Source organism: Zootoca vivipara, chromosome 7, assembly GCF_963506605.1.
Source record: "Zootoca vivipara chromosome 7, rZooViv1.1, whole genome shotgun sequence".
Lineage (NCBI taxonomy): Eukaryota > Metazoa > Chordata > Lepidosauria > Squamata > Lacertidae > Zootoca > Zootoca vivipara.
In genome coordinates this window covers 53,339,949-53,358,439 of record NC_083282.1, presented here as the reverse complement: position 1 = coordinate 53,358,439, position 18,491 = coordinate 53,339,949, and the positions used below count along the sequence as shown (strand labels likewise).

General features: G+C 39.3%; 1 protein-coding gene across 6 annotated transcripts in view; it reads left to right on the top strand.

The window, feature by feature from the left end:
- USP49 (ubiquitin specific peptidase 49) overlaps nucleotides 1–15,818 on the top strand; it is a 48,909-nt gene extending 33,091 nt beyond the window's left edge. For 5 of the 6 annotated variants that reach the window (XM_035121765.2, XM_060277055.1, XM_035121763.2 and 2 more), the window contains 5 exons: nucleotides 1,911–3,321; nucleotides 4,808–5,012; nucleotides 7,477–7,585; nucleotides 9,486–9,691; nucleotides 10,515–15,818. In XM_035121765.2, the coding sequence (XP_034977656.1) occupies nucleotides 1,939–3,321; nucleotides 4,808–5,012; nucleotides 7,477–7,585; nucleotides 9,486–9,691; nucleotides 10,515–10,705 (2,094 nt within the window). In that variant the 5' untranslated portion in view covers nucleotides 1,911–1,938 and the 3' untranslated portion in view covers nucleotides 10,706–15,818. The remainder of the gene's footprint in view (nucleotides 1–1,910; nucleotides 3,322–4,807; nucleotides 5,013–7,476; nucleotides 7,586–9,485; nucleotides 9,692–10,514) is intronic. The other variant, XM_035121767.2, reaches the window with a different exon arrangement.
- Nucleotides 15,819–18,491: the final 2,673 nt, after the last annotated feature.

Genomic DNA, 18,491 nt, shown 5'->3' with positions numbered 1-18,491 from the left:
TTGAAGTAAGTTAGACTGAGAGGCAGGGACTGGCCCAATGTCACCCAGTGAGCTTCATGGCCAAGTGGGGATTTGAGGCCTGGTCATAATCCGACACCACAGTGTCATTGGACTGAGCAGAAACCTCTCAGCACCACATTCTTGAATCAGCTAACCAGCTTGCAGCACAACCACTGCAACATGGTACCTGCAAACACTAATCTAGAGAGTCCATCCAAGGTCGTATTTGGGTTTGGAAGCATGCTTTAAACTTCATTTCCCTGGTTCAGACATCACAGGAAACTGGCTTCTGAAGAGAGGGAAGGGGAGAAGTGTACATGTACAAGGCTCATTCCCAGTCTGATATAACGGGGGCATATTGGACTGGAACCATGATGTGTGAATCTGGCTTTGGTGTTATTTATAATACTTAGCCCCAAGTCAGATATGTTTCCCCTAGTTTTTTGTTTTTTTTAATATAAAGGTTGCATTTAATTCGGCAATAGATAGAATGCCATGTTTTGGGTTTAAAGTGCAGGTTTAAATATATTTGTTGGTATTAAATTCAGTTTTTAAAATGTTTTTTTTATTTTTAAAAAGAAAAAATCCTATATATGAAACATTTGGAAAATCAGATTTAAAATTCTATTTTTAATTAACTCTTGATTTTTATTGACTGCCTCAGAGAGAATTCCTGGGCCAGTGTTGTTGTTTAAGGATGGGCAGGATGCCTCTGCAAATTGTCTGTGGCTCACAAGAGGTCTGGTTATACTTGTAAGCCTGTTCATTCTGGAGAATTTCAAGGCTAAGTGAGCTTACTGTGTGATGTTAATTACAGCTTCTGGAAGAAGTGTTCCATTTTGTTTTTCACCTATCACAAATTATAGCGGTTCTCTACCAATTGATGTAGATTCCTGAGAAAGTTCAAAACAATGGGAAACAAAAATAATCCTTAAATATTAGTTCAGAATTAAATTGAAACAAATATGTAGATGTGGACATACTGGCCATGTTTGCGTGTAACACTAAGCCAGACCACGGTACAGCACGAACGTGCTGCCTCCCAGGGAGATGACAGCTGCTTTGTTGCTCCGCTAGGCCAAGGTATTTCTTACCTGGTATCATGGTTAAACACTGCTTTTTTACTCACAATCTTTAGCAAATGTCTGGTCTTTGCTACAGCTCAGGATTGCTGAAGCTCCATATACCGGTAATTCATAACTTTTTTTCTTGAAGAGCTAAGCCTTGAAAAATAACATGATAAAACATCTATTAAAACATCATGATTTAGTAATATTATTTCTGGTGAATAAATGTTTTCTGTGCAGTAATGTGCCTTTCCTGGCATGGAATTTAGGTTGCGTACAAATGAGACATTGACCTTATTTGTATGTAGTGCTAAACTATGGCTTAGCATTATGTGAACAAGTCTTGGGCCTGTGAGCTGCCCTATACATGACTGCTGCCAGGAAGAAATGTGGAAATGCAGCCACACTGGATGAAGACAGGGGAAAAGGGAGAAGAACAGAAGCCCAAGACTTTACTGTGCCAACCCTTGTAATGCTAAACCATGCTTAAGCTTTATGTGTGAGTCATGCCATTGTGTGTGTAGAGATTGTACAGTCCAATTTTAATTTTGTTTATATAACATATGGCCAAGGAGTAAACCCTAGTGGAGTCCCTAAGACAGTAGGATGGCGCCTTGTACGTCTCCTTTCAGCAGCTCCTGCAGCCAAGCTGGTGCCAAATGTATGGCTCTGCTTTCCTTTGGACCACATCAGCAAGGCCAAGGGGTGGTAGTCTTGTTGTCTGGGCAGCCCAGGACCTCCATACACACTGCCCAGGCTTTTTGGGTGGTTTTAAAAAATAATATATGACTGTATTTTTTAATGTGTGCAGTTACTTAAGTTCTTTTCTGTCTCCTTTGCAAGGTTAAAGCAGTGGAGCTTTATGTGAGACATGGATAGATGCAAACATGTTGGGCGGCTACGACTTGCCCAGGACCATTCTATTCTGAACCCCCAGAAGTGGCACTGCATGGACTGCAACACCACGGAATCTGTCTGGGCCTGCCTGAAATGCTCCCATGTGGCTTGTGGAAGATATATTGAGGATCATGCACTTAAACATTTCGAAGAGACCAGGCATCCTTTGGCTATGGAAGTTAACGACCTGTATGTGTTTTGTTACCTTTGCGAAGACTATGTGTTGAATGATAATCCCGAGGGTGACCTGAAATTGCTTAGAAGTTCTCTATCTGCAATTAAAAGCCAGAAGCATGATCCGTCTGCTAAAAGTGGTAGGACGCTACGGTCAATGGCTTTGGGGGAGGATGTTTGCAGTCATCAGAGGGCCCCTCAGGGAAAGCCTCAGATGCTTACAGCTCTCTGGTACAGACGGCAGTCATTGCTAGCAAAAGCTCTACGGACCTGGTTTGATAAGAGTTCTAGAGGCCAGCGAAAGCTAGAACAAAAGAAACAATTGGAAGAACTGGAGAGGAAGAAGGAAGTGGCCAGGCAGAGGCGTCAAGAAATGAAGCGGAGATTGCTGGAGGAATTGGCAAACACGCCTCCAAGAAAAAGTGCCAGGCTTTTGTCGCACATCCGCAGAGAGAATCTCATTCCTCGGAAATTCAGAGATATGGAAGCAGGTTCCCCTACCTCAAGACGAGTGCAGAATAGCAAATTCAAACAATTCTATTCCTACCGGCGTAAGCCTCAAATGACTCCTGGTGTGACTGGACTAAAGAATCTAGGAAACACATGCTATATGAACTCAATCCTTCAAGTTTTAAGTCACCTCCAAAAGTTTAGAGAATGTTTCTTGACGCTGGAACTTTGTGAAACAGAAGAACTCTTAGCTAAGACCGTGAATGGAAAGTCTAGAATGTCTGGAAAGCAGCTCAATGGGCCTGCTCCAACCGAGTCAGGGAGGAATGATCAACTGGGTTCATATGGCAGGCAGAGCCTGCCAGCTGGCTTAAATGGTGGGTCCTCAATAAGCAAAAGTTTAGAACTTACACAGCCCAAGGAGCCAAGTTCAAAGCACATCTCTCTCTGTCACGAACTGCACACGCTCTTCAGAGTCATGTGGTCTGGGAAGTGGGCCTCGGTCTCTCCTTTTGCCATGTTGCACTCTGTGTGGAGTTTGATTCCAGCGTTTCGAGGTTATGATCAGCAAGATGCTCAGGAATTTCTTTGTGAATTGTTGGACAAAGTGCAGCAGGAGTTGGAATCTGAAGGAACAAAACGCAGGATCCTCATCCCTCTTTCACAGAGGAAGCTCACCAAGCAGGTCCTGAAGGTGGTGAACACCATCTTTCATGGGCAGCTGCTCAGTCAGGTATGCATGTTAGCCAAATTTATATTTATCAAAGCTAGAGACACTTTTTGGTGACGGTATTTATGAATAACCAAATATTAATGCATGTATCCGGCAAAAGGAGAATTTTTAGTATACCTTAAGTGAAATTTGTCATTTTCAGCATATTTTTCTAATGGAACAAAATTATAGTAGTAGTAGTAGTAGTAGTAGTATTTTATTGCAATTGTGGGGGACTTTGAGGTTTAGCAGAAGACTCAGGTGGGGGGGATTAATTTCCCTTTTCAGCAACTCATGCTGCTAGCAGAACAATGTTAGAGTCTTTGCTATAGTTTATACTTACCGTACTATTCCAAATATGGCTGGGGATAGATAGACTTTGTTTATATAATGGGTGTGGGTTTTTTGTGTTTTTTTTGCAAAGCATGATTGCAGCACTATTTTTTTTCCTCCTCCTAGTTTGGTGCTCGTGGCTGCTTCCACTTGGCTTTTGCAAACTACATTGTTAACCCATCAGAATCTTCTGGGAGAATGAGGCAGAGTTTTCTCCCCCACTCCTGTTTTTGTTTTCATTTTTGCAAAATAACATAATATTATGTTCCTCATTCAGAAGCTCCTAGCCAAATAATACTCTAAGTAGATATTATAGGTAGTTCTCATGTAACACCATGCTGTGGTGGCTTGGCATTACATGAGTGAATCTTGGACATTCAAGATTCCTTTCCTCACAAGCTCTGACCCCACCCCACTTTCTGGTTCATGTCATTACATCCAGATCAACATACCTTACTTTGCTTTCCTTATACGGTAACTGGAAGTCAGGGAGGAAATCAGTGCATATAATGCCATTGGCTTTAGTTATAAATTGGAGCTGTATGTTGCAGTATGCGTCTTTTCACAGGTTTGGTCTAGCAAACTGGGTAAAATACATCAGTTCTTCTTGGTGAAGCAATTAACGAAAACAAACCTATTACCCACTAAACAGCAATATAGGTATCATATAACATAAAATCCTCTTGAACATACCAATAAACTGAAGAACTATATTCTGCAACGCATTATAGCGATGAAGAAAATTAAATAGATAATGGGCATTTATCAATAAATCAAGTTAGAAGAATTACTTAATGGAGTTGAATTTTTAAATATATATATTTTGAATGAAAAGTTTTAATTTGAGCAAATAATTCAGGCCTATTAAGAACTTCATTTTAACAGAATTGAAGTTATAGTAGCCATAGATTACAGTAGGACTAAATTCATTCTTAGGCTAGAGAGTTGTACAAAGGCAGTATGATCAAACGATAGAAATTATTCTGAAGATGCCTCTCTGTCCATATCTGGGAATTTCCAAGCACAACCTCTCTCTTACAGATTGTTACAGACTTAGAGCACAGAATAAGCCATATTTTCTTGGCTGCTAAACCTCACTCACTGGCCTCACAGTGTCTTATGAGAAGGTATCTGTATAAATGTATGTTTTAATAAATAAATCTTTTCTTGCTAGGTCACCTGTATAACATGTAACTATAAATCTAATACTGTGGAACCTTTCTGGGATCTTTCCCTGGAATTTCCTGAACGGTATCACTCCATCAACAAAGGGATTGTGCCTGTTAATCAGACGGAGTGCATGCTGACTGAAATGTTGGCCAAATTCACAGAAACAGAAGCTTTGGAAGGAAGGATTTATGCATGTGACCAGTGCAACAGTAAGTGAAAGACTGTTGTGTTACTTACAGATTTAATTTTCCATTGTGCCTGGTGGCACCATAACAGGTGCTCCTTCCACAGTTCTTAACCTTCCATTCAACAACTCCGAATAAAAAAATTGTTAATAATAAATAATGCTTTATAGTTCCATCAGCGATATTGATGCTGAACATCACTGAATGTAAATGGGTTTTACTCCACTTAGAACTATACTGAAATGTTACTGAAAGTAATGGGAAGAAGTCCTATATTATTATTATTATTATTATTATTATTATTATTATTATTATTAGCCAGATTGTTAAAACGGAGTTCTCTTAGCCGAATAGGGTAGAGGCACAGGAGTAGGAAGAACCTGCTCTTTTTAGGGTCTTTTATGTTCTGAAAAACAGAAAGGAAAGCTCATTGAGGAAAAGCAGTAATGTCTCCAGAAGAATAACAACTACAGTGATTCCATCATCCAATGCTAAGGTTATGCATGTTTATGGTGAAAATGCAGGAAGGCTGGAACTGTGTTGTTTGCTTTTCAAAAGAAACTGATAACAATAAAATTATGTAATTATAGAAATTGGGAAGTTAGCATACCCAATTGATCTGCTGAACTTACAGAGCCATTCCATTCTTTCTGTATTGGAGAGAACTGTTCCCTCCCACCCTTCTTGGTGACAGCTTCTGCACAGGTGACAGGCTTCTGTCTGGTTTAAGGAAGTTTCAATTGCAGATTAAAAGTTGCTTGGGTTGGTTTTGGCCGAATTTGGGTTGGTTCTTTGTTTTGTTTCAGGGTGCTATTAAAAACTGGAAAGGAATTTGAGAGACTTAGGTAAGGGGTTCTTCACTATAGGAAACGCCATACTTCACTGTTGTAGCCTTCCTCAAGCATTTAGCCACACACATTTTCATGTGTTCTTTTTTGTATAATCATGAAGACAAAGAGTGGCCTGTTTTTAAACATTGACATTGAGGATTTTTTGCATTTGAAGCTTTGCTTTGTATTTGTCAGTACGATAGTACCTTGGAAACACGTTAATACACCCGTGCTTGCATATTATCTCCAATTTTATTTGTGGATTGCTGTCCTAGGATTGGGGTACATAACTATAATTTTTTGCCAAGCACACTTTGCCAAATTCAAGATACCGTATGTTTCCTTTTTGATAATTATTCAAAGTTGCTATGTACAGTAGTCTCAAAAATAGTGTGTATTGAGGTTGCAGAGATAAAAACCTTGGGATACTTTTTGAGATAATTAATATAGGGAACTATTACTTTTAGAATAGGATATAAATCATAAATGATCAAGGAGAAACTATAGATGTCAACCATAATGTATGGCTGGAAATGGTTTTTATTCAGACTTCCTATATCGAAATACAGTTATACCTCGGTTTGCGACCGCTTCGGTTTCTGACCACCGCGGACCCAGAAGTGTTTACATCCAGGTTCTGCGGTGCTCGGATGCGCAGAAGTGATCTGCGCAGCACGCACGTGCGCAGAAGTGCTCTATCGCCGCTTCGCGCATGCGCAGAAGCGTGCATCGGGGAGCGACTGCGGTTGCAAACCGAGGTATGACGGTAGGTTCAGGTGGGTATTTGTCATTTATTTTTAAATAGGTTTTCTAGGGATTGGTATCACAGTAGAATGGGCAGCTGTGGAAAAGACTTCGATGACATATGGTTTTTTTTTTAGATATAAACAAAGAGTCTTCTGGCATCTTAAAAGATTTAAGAGTAGGTTTAGAAGTAATGCTTCCAGTCCTCCTCCAAACCATAGTTTGTATGATTAGCCCTACGTTTGCACATACTCTCCTCCTCTTACACACTCATCTGAATGAGTAATTTCCTGGTTTAATCAAACCATGGTTTGCTGTTTGCATCTGAATTGACAATGTGCAAAGTGTATTTACATAGTTGTGTTTTTAGAAGCTTTGAATTACTCTGAAATGTTAAAGCGTAGAAATTACTAACCGTGGTGCTATGTGATGTGTGTATGTTTTAGTAGAGTTTACTTTAAAATACTAGTTGGAGAAAATGTCTTCATCATTCCTAACCTGGTGGCTCCATCAGTCTCTCTCCTCTGCAGGCGTCGTCATTAAGCAAGGGAGTTTATCCTATAGAACTTCATGGGACTTGGATCTAAGTAAAAGTGCTTACCATTGGGCTGAAAATAATTTTCAAATAAGCAGCATGAAACTGTAAACAGATTATTGAAAAATGACTTGCAAGAGGAAATAACGCATGTTTCAAATTTCCAGCAAACTCATGTGGTTCAAACTTCATGTACTGATAGAGTTGCTGAGAGAGACCTGAGCAGATGTTCCCATAGCATTCACACTTTGCAGCTTTATCGTTAGTTTCCGGCTGCTGAAAGTGGAAAGATAGAAGACTTGCTGTTGGTAATTTTCTCTTTCAAAGACAGAAAGCTGTAACTTGACCTTTGCTTTGTCCTTTTTTAATTGTTACATAGGCAAACGGCGGAAATCTTCTCCCAAACCTCTTATTCTAAGTGAAGCTAAAAAGCAGTTAATGATCTACAGGCTACCTCAGGTCCTCCGGCTGCACCTTAAACGATTCAGGTGAATTGGAGGTGGACGGGAAAATAAAGGATCACCTTTGTATCTGAAACCATGCTATGGATATAATTTTTATATTATTACAGTAGTACCTCGGTTTATGAACACAATTGGTTTATGAAGTCTGTTCATAAACTGAAGCGTTCATAAACTGAAGCGAATTTTCCCATTGAAAGTAATGGAAAGTGAATTAATCCTTTCCAGACGGGTCCGCGGAGTACTCAACCTGAAGCGTACTTAACCCAAAGCATGGGTGTAATTGGTTCCGGAAGTCTGTTCATAAACTGAAGCGTTCATAAACTGAAGCGAACTTTCCCATTGAAAGTAATGGAAAGTGAATTAATCCGTTCCAGATGGGTCCGCGGCGTTCGTAAACCGAAAATTCGTAAACCGAGGTGTTCATAAACCGAGGTTCCACTGTACTGGAAGTTTTATTAAATGGCACTCTTACATACCTTTTACTTTTGAAGAGAAATGCAAGAATGTTTCATGTCCCTTTTTGATTCTCTGTCAGAACAGAGCACAGATGAAGCACCCATTTGTTAAAGAAAGATCTGATGCACACAGTAAGAGGCTCCTTGTTTGTTTTAGAACCGTTCTAGCACAATATTATCCACTGTATTGCAATGTGCATTTGTGCCTCTGAATTCACATCCCTACTTCTTTCCAAGCGCTATGCTTGAACTCCTGTTGATTGTTCTTCCGATACTGTAAATGGATTCAAGTTATTGCAAGCTGGAATTCTTCCAAGTACTGTAGTCATGAATCTGCAGGGCAGTGAAGAGATTTGTCTTTCAGACTGGCATTAAAGGCTGCTGATGTCCTCCTGGGGGGTGGATGTGGGAGGAATTGACTCAGCCTTTTGACTACCATAGGAGCACCAGTGGAGTAAGTTTGAATAGACACATTTGTGGAAAGAAGTGACAGCACAACTGCAGCAGTTCGTGGGTTTGCAGCCGCAATATGTTATTATGAAAGCATAATGGAAAGCTGACATCTGTTAAACAGGTGAAATTGTAACCAAATGAACAAGCTTATCCTTTCCACCTAAAAATGAGAATTCTGAATCCAGTATTAGCTTGTTTTAAATGTCATCACTATTCACTGTTAGTGGATATTCCATAGCAGGTTGTGATTGTAGATAATTGTGCAATTCTGCTGAATTTTATGTCAAAGAGGATCTCTATTTTGGCCACCTCCAGGGTTGAGATTTTACACAAAGTGTGTTTTGTTTATTGTATCCATTTTTTTCAGATATTTAAAACCTCAGAACAAGATTCTTTAATTAGACTGAGCTGTGTAGCATGCCTGTCTTTTAGCAGGAAATACCCTTTTGTAATATTTATGCCTAAGAATGGGAGTTCTTTTATTGGGCCAACTTACATCCACTAAATAGTATTGACTTGCCCATCTTACATTTCTAAGAAAGCAAGAAGGCAGAAAATAATTCTTCCCAACTTGGAGATGTATTTTTATTTCTAGTTGGTAATATAATTATTTTTGAGTTTACTAAAATGCAATTGCTAATGACCTAGGAAGCTACTTTGAATCACTACTACGGTAAGCCTAATGATTATAGTCCTTTACTAAATAATAGTTTATTGATAATCAGTTTCAGAAAATAATTAAAGTACTTTGAAAATAAAAGCAGAACAGTTTTCAAAATGTATTGCATGGAATAATATTGTTGAAGAAATATGTTTTACAAAAGCATGTAAAAAGCCCTGTACCTCATATTGTAAGACCGACTATATTAAGTGCAGTAAATTAGGACCATTTTTCATCAAGTACACTATCCAGAATATCATAATTCTTTGAAATCTTGTTATAGCTTTGCTACAGCTGTCAACGCCTCTGCCATTTTTAAAAGAAGCCCTTTTGATTGCATGCCTTTGTATTGCAGGTGGTCTGGGCGTAATCACCGTGAGAAGATTGGGGTCCATGTCCTCTTTGACCAGGTATTAAACATGGAACCTTACTGCTGCAGGGACACACTCTCTTCTCTTGACAAAGAGACCTTTGTCTATGACCTCTCGGCTGTGGTGATGCATCACGGGAAAGGGTTTGGCTCAGGACATTACACGGCATATTGCTACAACACAGAGGGAGGTGCGTGTGCCTTGTTATAGGGAGAAATTTTTAACTGATTGCATCTTGTAGAATTACCGCTTCTTAAAAATGTATTTGTTTTCTGCAATATTATAGCTGTTTCCACAGTACATCGCTAGTAGTATATCTGCTGGTAGCACTAGGAATTAAACTGCTTTTCTTCTTGCTTGTAGTCATTCAGAATAGATTATATTGCTTGCTCTAAAAAAGAAAAGTCATATTCTGTTTTTCTTTTACTTAATATCCACATTGAATTAAACTATTTTGCTTGCTCAGTGAATTGCTATTTCTCTTTCTCCAAACTATAAGCAGACTTGTTCAGATGATAAATTCACACTGAATGGAGAACATCCACACTTCCTTATTGTCTTGCATCTCCCTTCATAATGTTAATACAGCATATTTCCCCAGCCATCTGGAGAAAAGCAGAATTACAATTATCTTTTCTTGAATTTTATCCAGGATAACACTATAAAATGGGGAAGCTTAGATAACATAGCAGTATATTTGGCTGAGACCCAGAAAGCCCCTTTTAGGAGCAGCCATATGTTTGGGATTGCTTATTGGAATTCTTTACTTATATTCCTTGAAGAGCAGCAGAACCATGGTATGTCAAAAACTGCTTTTGAAAGTCCCATTGAGTTTCAAAAATGGCTTGCTTTTGAGCACATGGAGCTGCTGTTTAATACAAATGGGCACATTATATTGTGGTTCTCTCTGTAGCTTCTGTCGAAGTGCTACAGAAGTTCAAGGGTTCATTTGTCTATGGACCAGTTCAAAAAAATTATTTGCCATTAATAAATTGTGTTTCTCTCCTTTTTAGGGTTTTGGATCCACTGCAATGACTCCAAACTGAATGTATGTAGTGTGGAGGAGGTATGCAAAACCCAGGCCTACATTCTTTTTTATACTCAAAGAACCGTGCAGGGCAAAGCAAGTATCTCAGAAACACAACTTCAAGCTCAGGTGCCGTCCAAACACAATGATAAAGATAGAAGACTGACACTCCCCTGAAAGGAAGCATCAACTGGCTTATTTTTATTTTATTTTTTTAAAAGCCTTTTGGAGTTCACTCATCTTGGCGGGAACAAATACTGCTGCAGGAATTATTTGGATCCACAGTCTGGAGAAGTGGGCCTCCTATGTGCAACTGTTCTATGAGATTGTAGCAGAACATCTATTTTTTTTAAGGACAGATGTATTTGTAAAACCCTTCCTCCTCTAAACAAAACAAAGAGTAACAGCCTCCAATGTCTAGGACTATTTATCTTCTTTCAAAGAGAAATCATTATGGCATGGAAAAGTAGGTGCATTCAAATTTCTGTGTACAACCAGGATATAAAGCCATCAAACTGACCATAAATATAACAATTCCTCCAGAAAAAGAATGAATCGGCACAGCTGACCTAATCCTTGATCTCTTGATGTGGTGAACTGTTGTTACACCTCTTGGTGTAAATAACGTAGCCAGTGTATAATATAGTCACCATCCATCTTTCTAACCCAGCGTAATTTGGGTAGATGGTGTTGTACTGTACTAAAACACATGCTAAGATTTTTTACACTAGGGAAATGTGTTCATCAACCCTTGTTAATTATTTTTGTAATGGGCATTTCATCTTTTGTCCCCTGTAGTCATTCCAGTTTCTTGGAATGAACAAAAGCTGAAATTATACAGAACTCTCAATATGTCACATATTTTGAGTATGTACTAAAAATTAGAGAAACTATTTTTCTTCCCTTCTATTTTCAGCATCTTCTAATAGGACAAAAACTTAGACTGAACTTACAGTCTACATTTTCCTCTGTAATGATTGCAGATGTTCTGGGTTAGCCTTGGCTTTTGGGGCTTTCCTTATGTATTGGCTGTAACATGATGATCACCATATGAATTGGTCACGTGACTCCACCCAGTTTCACAGTTGAGGATTAGATTTCCTGTACTAATTACTCGTTTTCTTTTTCTTCTGCTGCTATTGGAACATATCAACTCTTGCCCTAAGTGCATAGCAACTTTTCAGATGCAAAGAACAGGGACAAAGGACAGGGAAGTAGCAGCCCTCACACAGATAAAGCAAGAAGAGGCCCTAATAGTGTCCTGAATTTTGTCAACTTCCTCCCAGTCAGCAGTTTCCCTTGCGTAGTGTTTTTGGGGGCAATGGGAAGGGTATCCATCCTCATTCTCTTCTCTAACCCCCAGAAAACTAGCTCCAAACTGTGAGTGTTTGTCATCACAGTATGCTTAGTCACATGCACATGACCAACAAGATATGACAATTCATTAGTATGCTATCCTATGTTGAGTTACCATTAAGAGCTCTTGGTGACCTTAACTATTACCACTGTTGCATCTCTGTAGAAAGGACATACTTAGAAAGCACAGGACTCTGTGTGGCTAAATGAACAACTTGTTGCTTTGGAACTTGGAAATAATGATACGATAGCATAAAAATCCCACAATTGTGTATTAACTTAACAAAGATAAAGGTAACTTTTCTTGGGTTTGTAACTAGGCTTTCGGGGCTCTTTTTTGCCACCAGTTGTATCAAGAAATCATACCCCTAACTGCTCATAAGAAACAGGCCAGTTAAATTGTGGCAGAAATCCATATGCTGTAGCATCATTGTAAATCCGGTGAAGTTTGACTCTGACATGGATGCTGAGCTTCCTCTAATCCTGCAATTGTAATGATCAAATATCAGTGTTTATCTGCGAAAAGGTTCCTCTGTTAGAGTAGAACACATGCATTTCAGTAAACAATTCTGGAGAAGAGCACAGGCCTTTTCAAAATTCCTGAAGATAGTCTCTTGCCACAAGAGCTTCTGCTCAGTATAGGATTCAGCTTTCAATGTAAATTAGAAATTTCTGGGGGAAATGGATTTCAAAAAGATTGGCATGTGTCTGGTGTGCACAGGTTTTTCTCAAGTGCTTTCTTGCTTTCTGTGGCTACTGTGAACCCATCTTTCCAAGTCCATTGATAGCTTCCTGATACGAGTAAATGGCAAATTTACAAAAATGACAAAAATCTAAGGGTTTGCCCCTTCTTGCATTGGAAATAGGGAGAAAGTAGCAGGGGTTTGTTACACACAGCCGTGATTTGGGACTGTGCAGCACACACTGATTCCAGTAGACATTGGTCTGCAATTTGGACTGGTAGTAAAAAGTTCAGGTGTACTGGATCAGGCATGTCTGATACTCCAGAAAGCTCTATCGGCAAGCATCCCTTGTAAGAAATTCAGTTAATGAAGCTCAGCTCGTACTCATTGTCTGAGAGCAGACACAACAGTGTTTTTTTAAATATAGATAGCTGAATCCCTACAAATCATGATGCAGCATTGCAGTAGATACAGCCAGTAGCAGATGGGGCTGCATTGCTGTTCTGGCTTCCAAAGACTGCATTGCTGCCATTTACCACGAGGAGGTGGCAAAACAACAGGGCTCCTGTGCAGAGTGCTGAGCTCCCCACTGCCTTGCCCCTTCCCCTTCCAGCAAGTGGCAGCACTGCAGTATTTGGGAGCCAGGAGAGCAATGCAGCCCCACCTGCACCACCCACTACTGAATGTAGCTATGAAACCAGATTTCTCAGTAGTATGGCTGCCAACTGACCACAAACTAAACTGATCATTAGTAGCAACTTGATGTGCAGACAACAGCATGTGAAGCTTTTCACAGCATGAAGATAAACTCTTATCACCTACTGTTGCCTCCACATCAAGCTGCTGTTAAAGGTGTAGCTAGAGATTGGTGGAGGAGCTGGCAAGCCCACTGTTAATACTCATCTTTTGACTGGGTATTTCAAACATTTTAAAGTTTTTGAGTAGGTACAGCTGACACCTAAATTAGATGCATAGGGTTGGTGGGAGGGTTGTATAGGTACCATGAATGCTTTGTTTCCTAAGCAGATTTGGACAGTAGTTGCCTCTCATGTGATTAATGGGGTGGCACGAGATGTGGAAACGAGTGCAATCGAAAATTACCTTGATAGGGAAAGAAGGAACCGTGCTTTTGAATTGTGCTTGCTGTTTCCAACACTGTGAGGTTTCTGTAATAATTAGCTTTTATTTGGAAGCGATAGCGTATAGCATTTTTTATGCTGTTTCTTTTATATCTGTCCACTGCTAGCAGTGCTCTTGCTATGCTGTACACTGTTTTAAAGTGTCCTGGTTGACAGAAAATGTGATAACAATTGGCATTCTTGATAGTTCCATATCTTACCATTACAAAGAAGCCTAACAGAATAACCAATCAGTTAACCTGTCTTCCCGTGTTAATTTTCTTAGCATTCAGCTCCTTTGTTGCATATGTGTTAACCCTGAAAAACTTTTAGCACTGAATGGTGCTTCACTTCTCCCAAGAGCCACCGTGTACCTGTAGAATATGACCAAAAGCACATCCACATTTGTTAACCCATGGAAATCATTCAGTTTACTTTAAGGTTTAGGCTCCTAAACATGCTTGCTAGGAAGCAAGCCCATTTAACTCAGTGAGAATTATTTCTGAGTAAATATGTTTAGGATCCGGCTATAAGACATATACACACAGGAATAAGTTGGGTGTAACAAGTGTTCCCGTTATCAATAGAGCAAAACTAGTTGTGTGTCTATAGCTAAAACTAGCTACAAAAAAATTAAGAATAATGGAGCAATTCAGTACATCAAGTTTTTGAAAATGAGTCTTTATTAGGATAGCTAACGGTTTTATTAGCTTGAAGAAAGATTTCTCAGTCTTAGAAGTCTGTGGAAGTGCAAGCAGGCAGTGATCAAAACTAAAAGGCTTTGAAATAGGAACTAACGGTCTTCAACAAATTTGGACCACTTGAATTACTGCCCAGATTTAGACATTGCCCTTGACAAAAATGGCATCCCCAGGTCAAATATTCCCCCTATCACTACATTTTGGCACACAACCTATGGTATGACAGCACACTGTTTCTTTGGCCCAGCAATTGGGGGGGGGGGGAGAGAGAGATATACAATGTCATGAGGATGGGTGTGCCTAAGTGTTATTGAGGGATATGGGAGAATACTCCACAAAGGATTGCTACCGTATTTTCAGGGACAGGTCCATATTAAGTATAACAATGGGTTTCCCCTTGTATCTCTGCAACCCTAGTGTTTTAAAACAGAGAACCACCTTCCGTTTTTATTAAAATAAAGGCAGAGGAGGACAGAGGCCTATTTATTCACTTGTTCTTTCATATTTTAGATATAGAATTTCAACCAACTAAGTTGTTCTTTAAATTTGGGCAGAAAAGGGGAAATATTAATGGAATCCTTTTATATCAAAAGTTTCCTACAGGCACGGGGGAAATAGTCCTAACTTTACAAAGCAAACAAGTTGATTTGAAGAGCATCCTAGCAAACAACTCACTATTATACTGCAAAGTTGAACTGTGCAGATGCTTGTTTTTATTTGCTTTTGAACTACAGTATAGAGGTGATATCCAGTGGCAAGTCATCCTTGGAGCAGTGGGTCTCCTCCAAGTATGACAAGCATTAGATATTGCCCTAGGTGTGTGCGTGCACTTCAGGGAAACTATAACATGCCTATCAGTTAAACCTTACAAATAAAATTGGTGTTAAATGTGTCCTATGGACTCACAAGGAGAACTTTAAAAACATACATGTTGTCTCTTTCTGATTGTAAAGATCCATTTTACTAATATGCTTTGTGTGCCAGGTATGTGTGATAGGAGAAAATGTTTTGAATGTCAGCAAATTATCCCCAACACAAACTGCAGCCACATTTAAACAGTATTGCTGACTGAAAATTTGTATGAATGGGGTGGAAGTTGTGGGATTTGTTTTGCCTACCGATAAAGCTTTGTGAACAATTTTTTTAAGATAAAAAAATTGGTGCCTTGTATCTAATTACATTTTGCATGGGACACAAGTTTAATTTTCTCCCCCTCCCAAATTTGTGTCTTTACAATACTTTAGTAGTATTGGCTTTTTTACATTTCATATCTGTATGTGAATGGGAAAAATGGTTCCTACCAGCAACTTGATGTATTTTACTGTATGTGTCTAAAGACTGTATTTCTAATAATGCAAATGATTTGCTCAAAGGTAGATCATAATTTTGGTTTTTGTGTTAAATCTTTGTCAGTAAAAAGTTTTTTTCAAAATAGGATTATTCCTCTTGAAGCAAGTAATTGATAATTATGGTGTGAAAGGTTAAGAACGCCTGGAGCAATCTGTTGACAAAGCAATTTGGAAAAGGCTATGAAATTGCTGATTGGTGCCTTGCAAAGACATCCGTTCTCTTCTACCATGGTACTGCTTCTTTCCATTTCCAGTTCCTGGGAGGACAAACAGTCCTCCCTTTATACAGATAGTATATCATACATATGGGTGCTTGAAGCTAAACATCTATATGTAAAGGTGCTTAATAGAATCCAACATCTAGTGAACATTGTTTCATGATATCATGTCTAGCATCTAGTTTAACTAGCAATATCCGTTATCCTTAAATACAGCACCTCAAGTAAGATAAAGGCATATGGTCACTGCTGCATTGTCAAGCACATCTTCAATCAGCCTAAATCTGACCTACTACCGTACTTACACTGCAGAATGAATGCACTGGAACTATGTAGAAGGTGCAAGCTTAACTGTGGCCTCTAAATTCAGTTCACGTCAGGTGGATGTCAGAAAAAGAGAAACGCTAAACATAGCAATGATAATACATTGGATTGCAAAAAAATTATGCTTTCTTTTCGTAGAAAATATTGGCCATATACAAGTAGTATCAACTGAATTTAAAATCAAGCTAGGGTTGCCATGTTTTAAGTGCACTGATATAGAGTGGAAGCAGCCTCACCTTCCCATTTCACACACACACACACACACAAAATTCTTGTATCCATTCTCCCACTGCCTATATAGTTAGGTGTCCTGTTTGCTACTGCGCAAAACAGGTGTGAAAGCCTCCGCTTTCAATGTACAATTCTCACCTTAAGGGTTGCAACCAAGCACCTTTGTGTGTCTTGCAGCTTCTGTTTTCTTTTGACGCCATTCAATCCAATATAACTAATACTCCAAACAGTCAATGAAACAAGACTTAGGAAAAAATTAATGCTTAGAACTAAACAGAGAGCTTGCTAGCTGTTCAATATTCAAGGAAAGCACCATTTTGTAATCAAACTTGTAAAACTTGTGTGAAAAGGCTTTTAGATCCCATTGACAGTTTCTGATAGCATAGATGTGTGATGTAATATATGGTGTATCATGTCCACTGGGGGGGAAGGGCCTTGACAACCTTAGCAGGAGAGGGCATGTGAGTTGGAGATCAGCACTGTGCAGGCACACAGCACTGAGCTAGCAGCCTCCACCACACACTGGTAAGGGCATCTGGTCCCACTCCCCATCAGTGAGTACTATCAGCCTCTTATTCAACCACCAGTGGCAGAGATGATCCTGACCAGAAGCATGTTTAGGCCTCATGGTTGACTATATGGTTGAGAGCCAGCGTGGTGTAGTGGTTAAGAGCGGTGGACTCGTCATCTGGTGAACCGGGTTCATGTCCCCGCTCCTCCACATGCAGCTGCTGGGTGACCTTGGGCTAGTCACACTTCTCTGAAGTCTCTCAGCCCCACTCACCTCACAGAGTGTTTGTTGTGGGGGAGGAAGGGAAAGGAGAATGTTAGCCGCTTTGAGACTCCTTCGGGTAGTGATAAAGCGGGATATCAAATCCAAACTCCTCCTCCTCTTCTTCTATAGCATATTTGGCAAAGAAATTTTATGTTACCAAATCGCATAATTTTAGGCGTTTTTGCTTGGTCCAGCTCTCAAAGGCAACAGTAGATTACTGTAACTAAATCTTGAATTACTTAAAAGTAACTCTGCTATGCTTAAGTTCACTTGCAACAATGGGCACTGGTTGCACCTCAAAATGTAAACCTAATCACATGTACACAGAAACAAGTTCCACTGAAGAGGAGTGTGTAAGTCTAGTTTGAAAACGAGAGCAAATTTCGGCCACTACTTTTAAAAATGATCACCACAAAATGTTTTTAAAACAAGTGTCCTGAAAATTCTTAGATGAGATTTCAGAATTTTAACATGCACAAAATCAGATCTCTGAAATAGCACCTTATAATAGTATAATCTCTACTTCACAAAGGTTTTTTACATAGGTACTTAAATTTGCCACAGCTCCCCAAAGCCATACACTTCTGATTACATTATATTAGCAGTAATTTAAGGTATAGAAAAAAGTCTATACAGTTTTGTCTTAAATGCAGATTTATGGCTACTAGTAATTTGCAGGGGAGCTTTAAGGCAATACTGACTGCAGTTATACTTGTAGCTACTGCTTGTTTGGTGTTGATCACTTAGCCACACTCAGGCAATGGTTAAGACTGCCTCAGCTCCAAAGGGGTTTGGTAGGATAATAGATAGGTAGTGATGGAGGACAGATCAATTTATGAGTAACTGATTTTACCCACTCACTGCATAAATGTTATTGAAACACAGCCACTCTTCTTTTACATATTGTATTGAACTGGGTTTAATAGTTTATAAATAAAAAGGATCAAGAGGTGTGTTATAAACAGGTACAAAACTAAGTTGGAATTTTTGCTAAATATACTGAATAATATGCTCTTTCTACTCAAGAATATGTGTCATAGGACTTGGGAAGACACCATCCCCACAGGGCCAATGCTTTAATTCCCCCTTGGTGGCAACTGAAGTCTTCATTAACTCCTTAGGATTCAACTACGGTACCTTTTATCTCCATATGGAAAGGAGGAATGGGTGGCTCTAATGAAGAAACACAAATCTATTGTTAAAGGGAA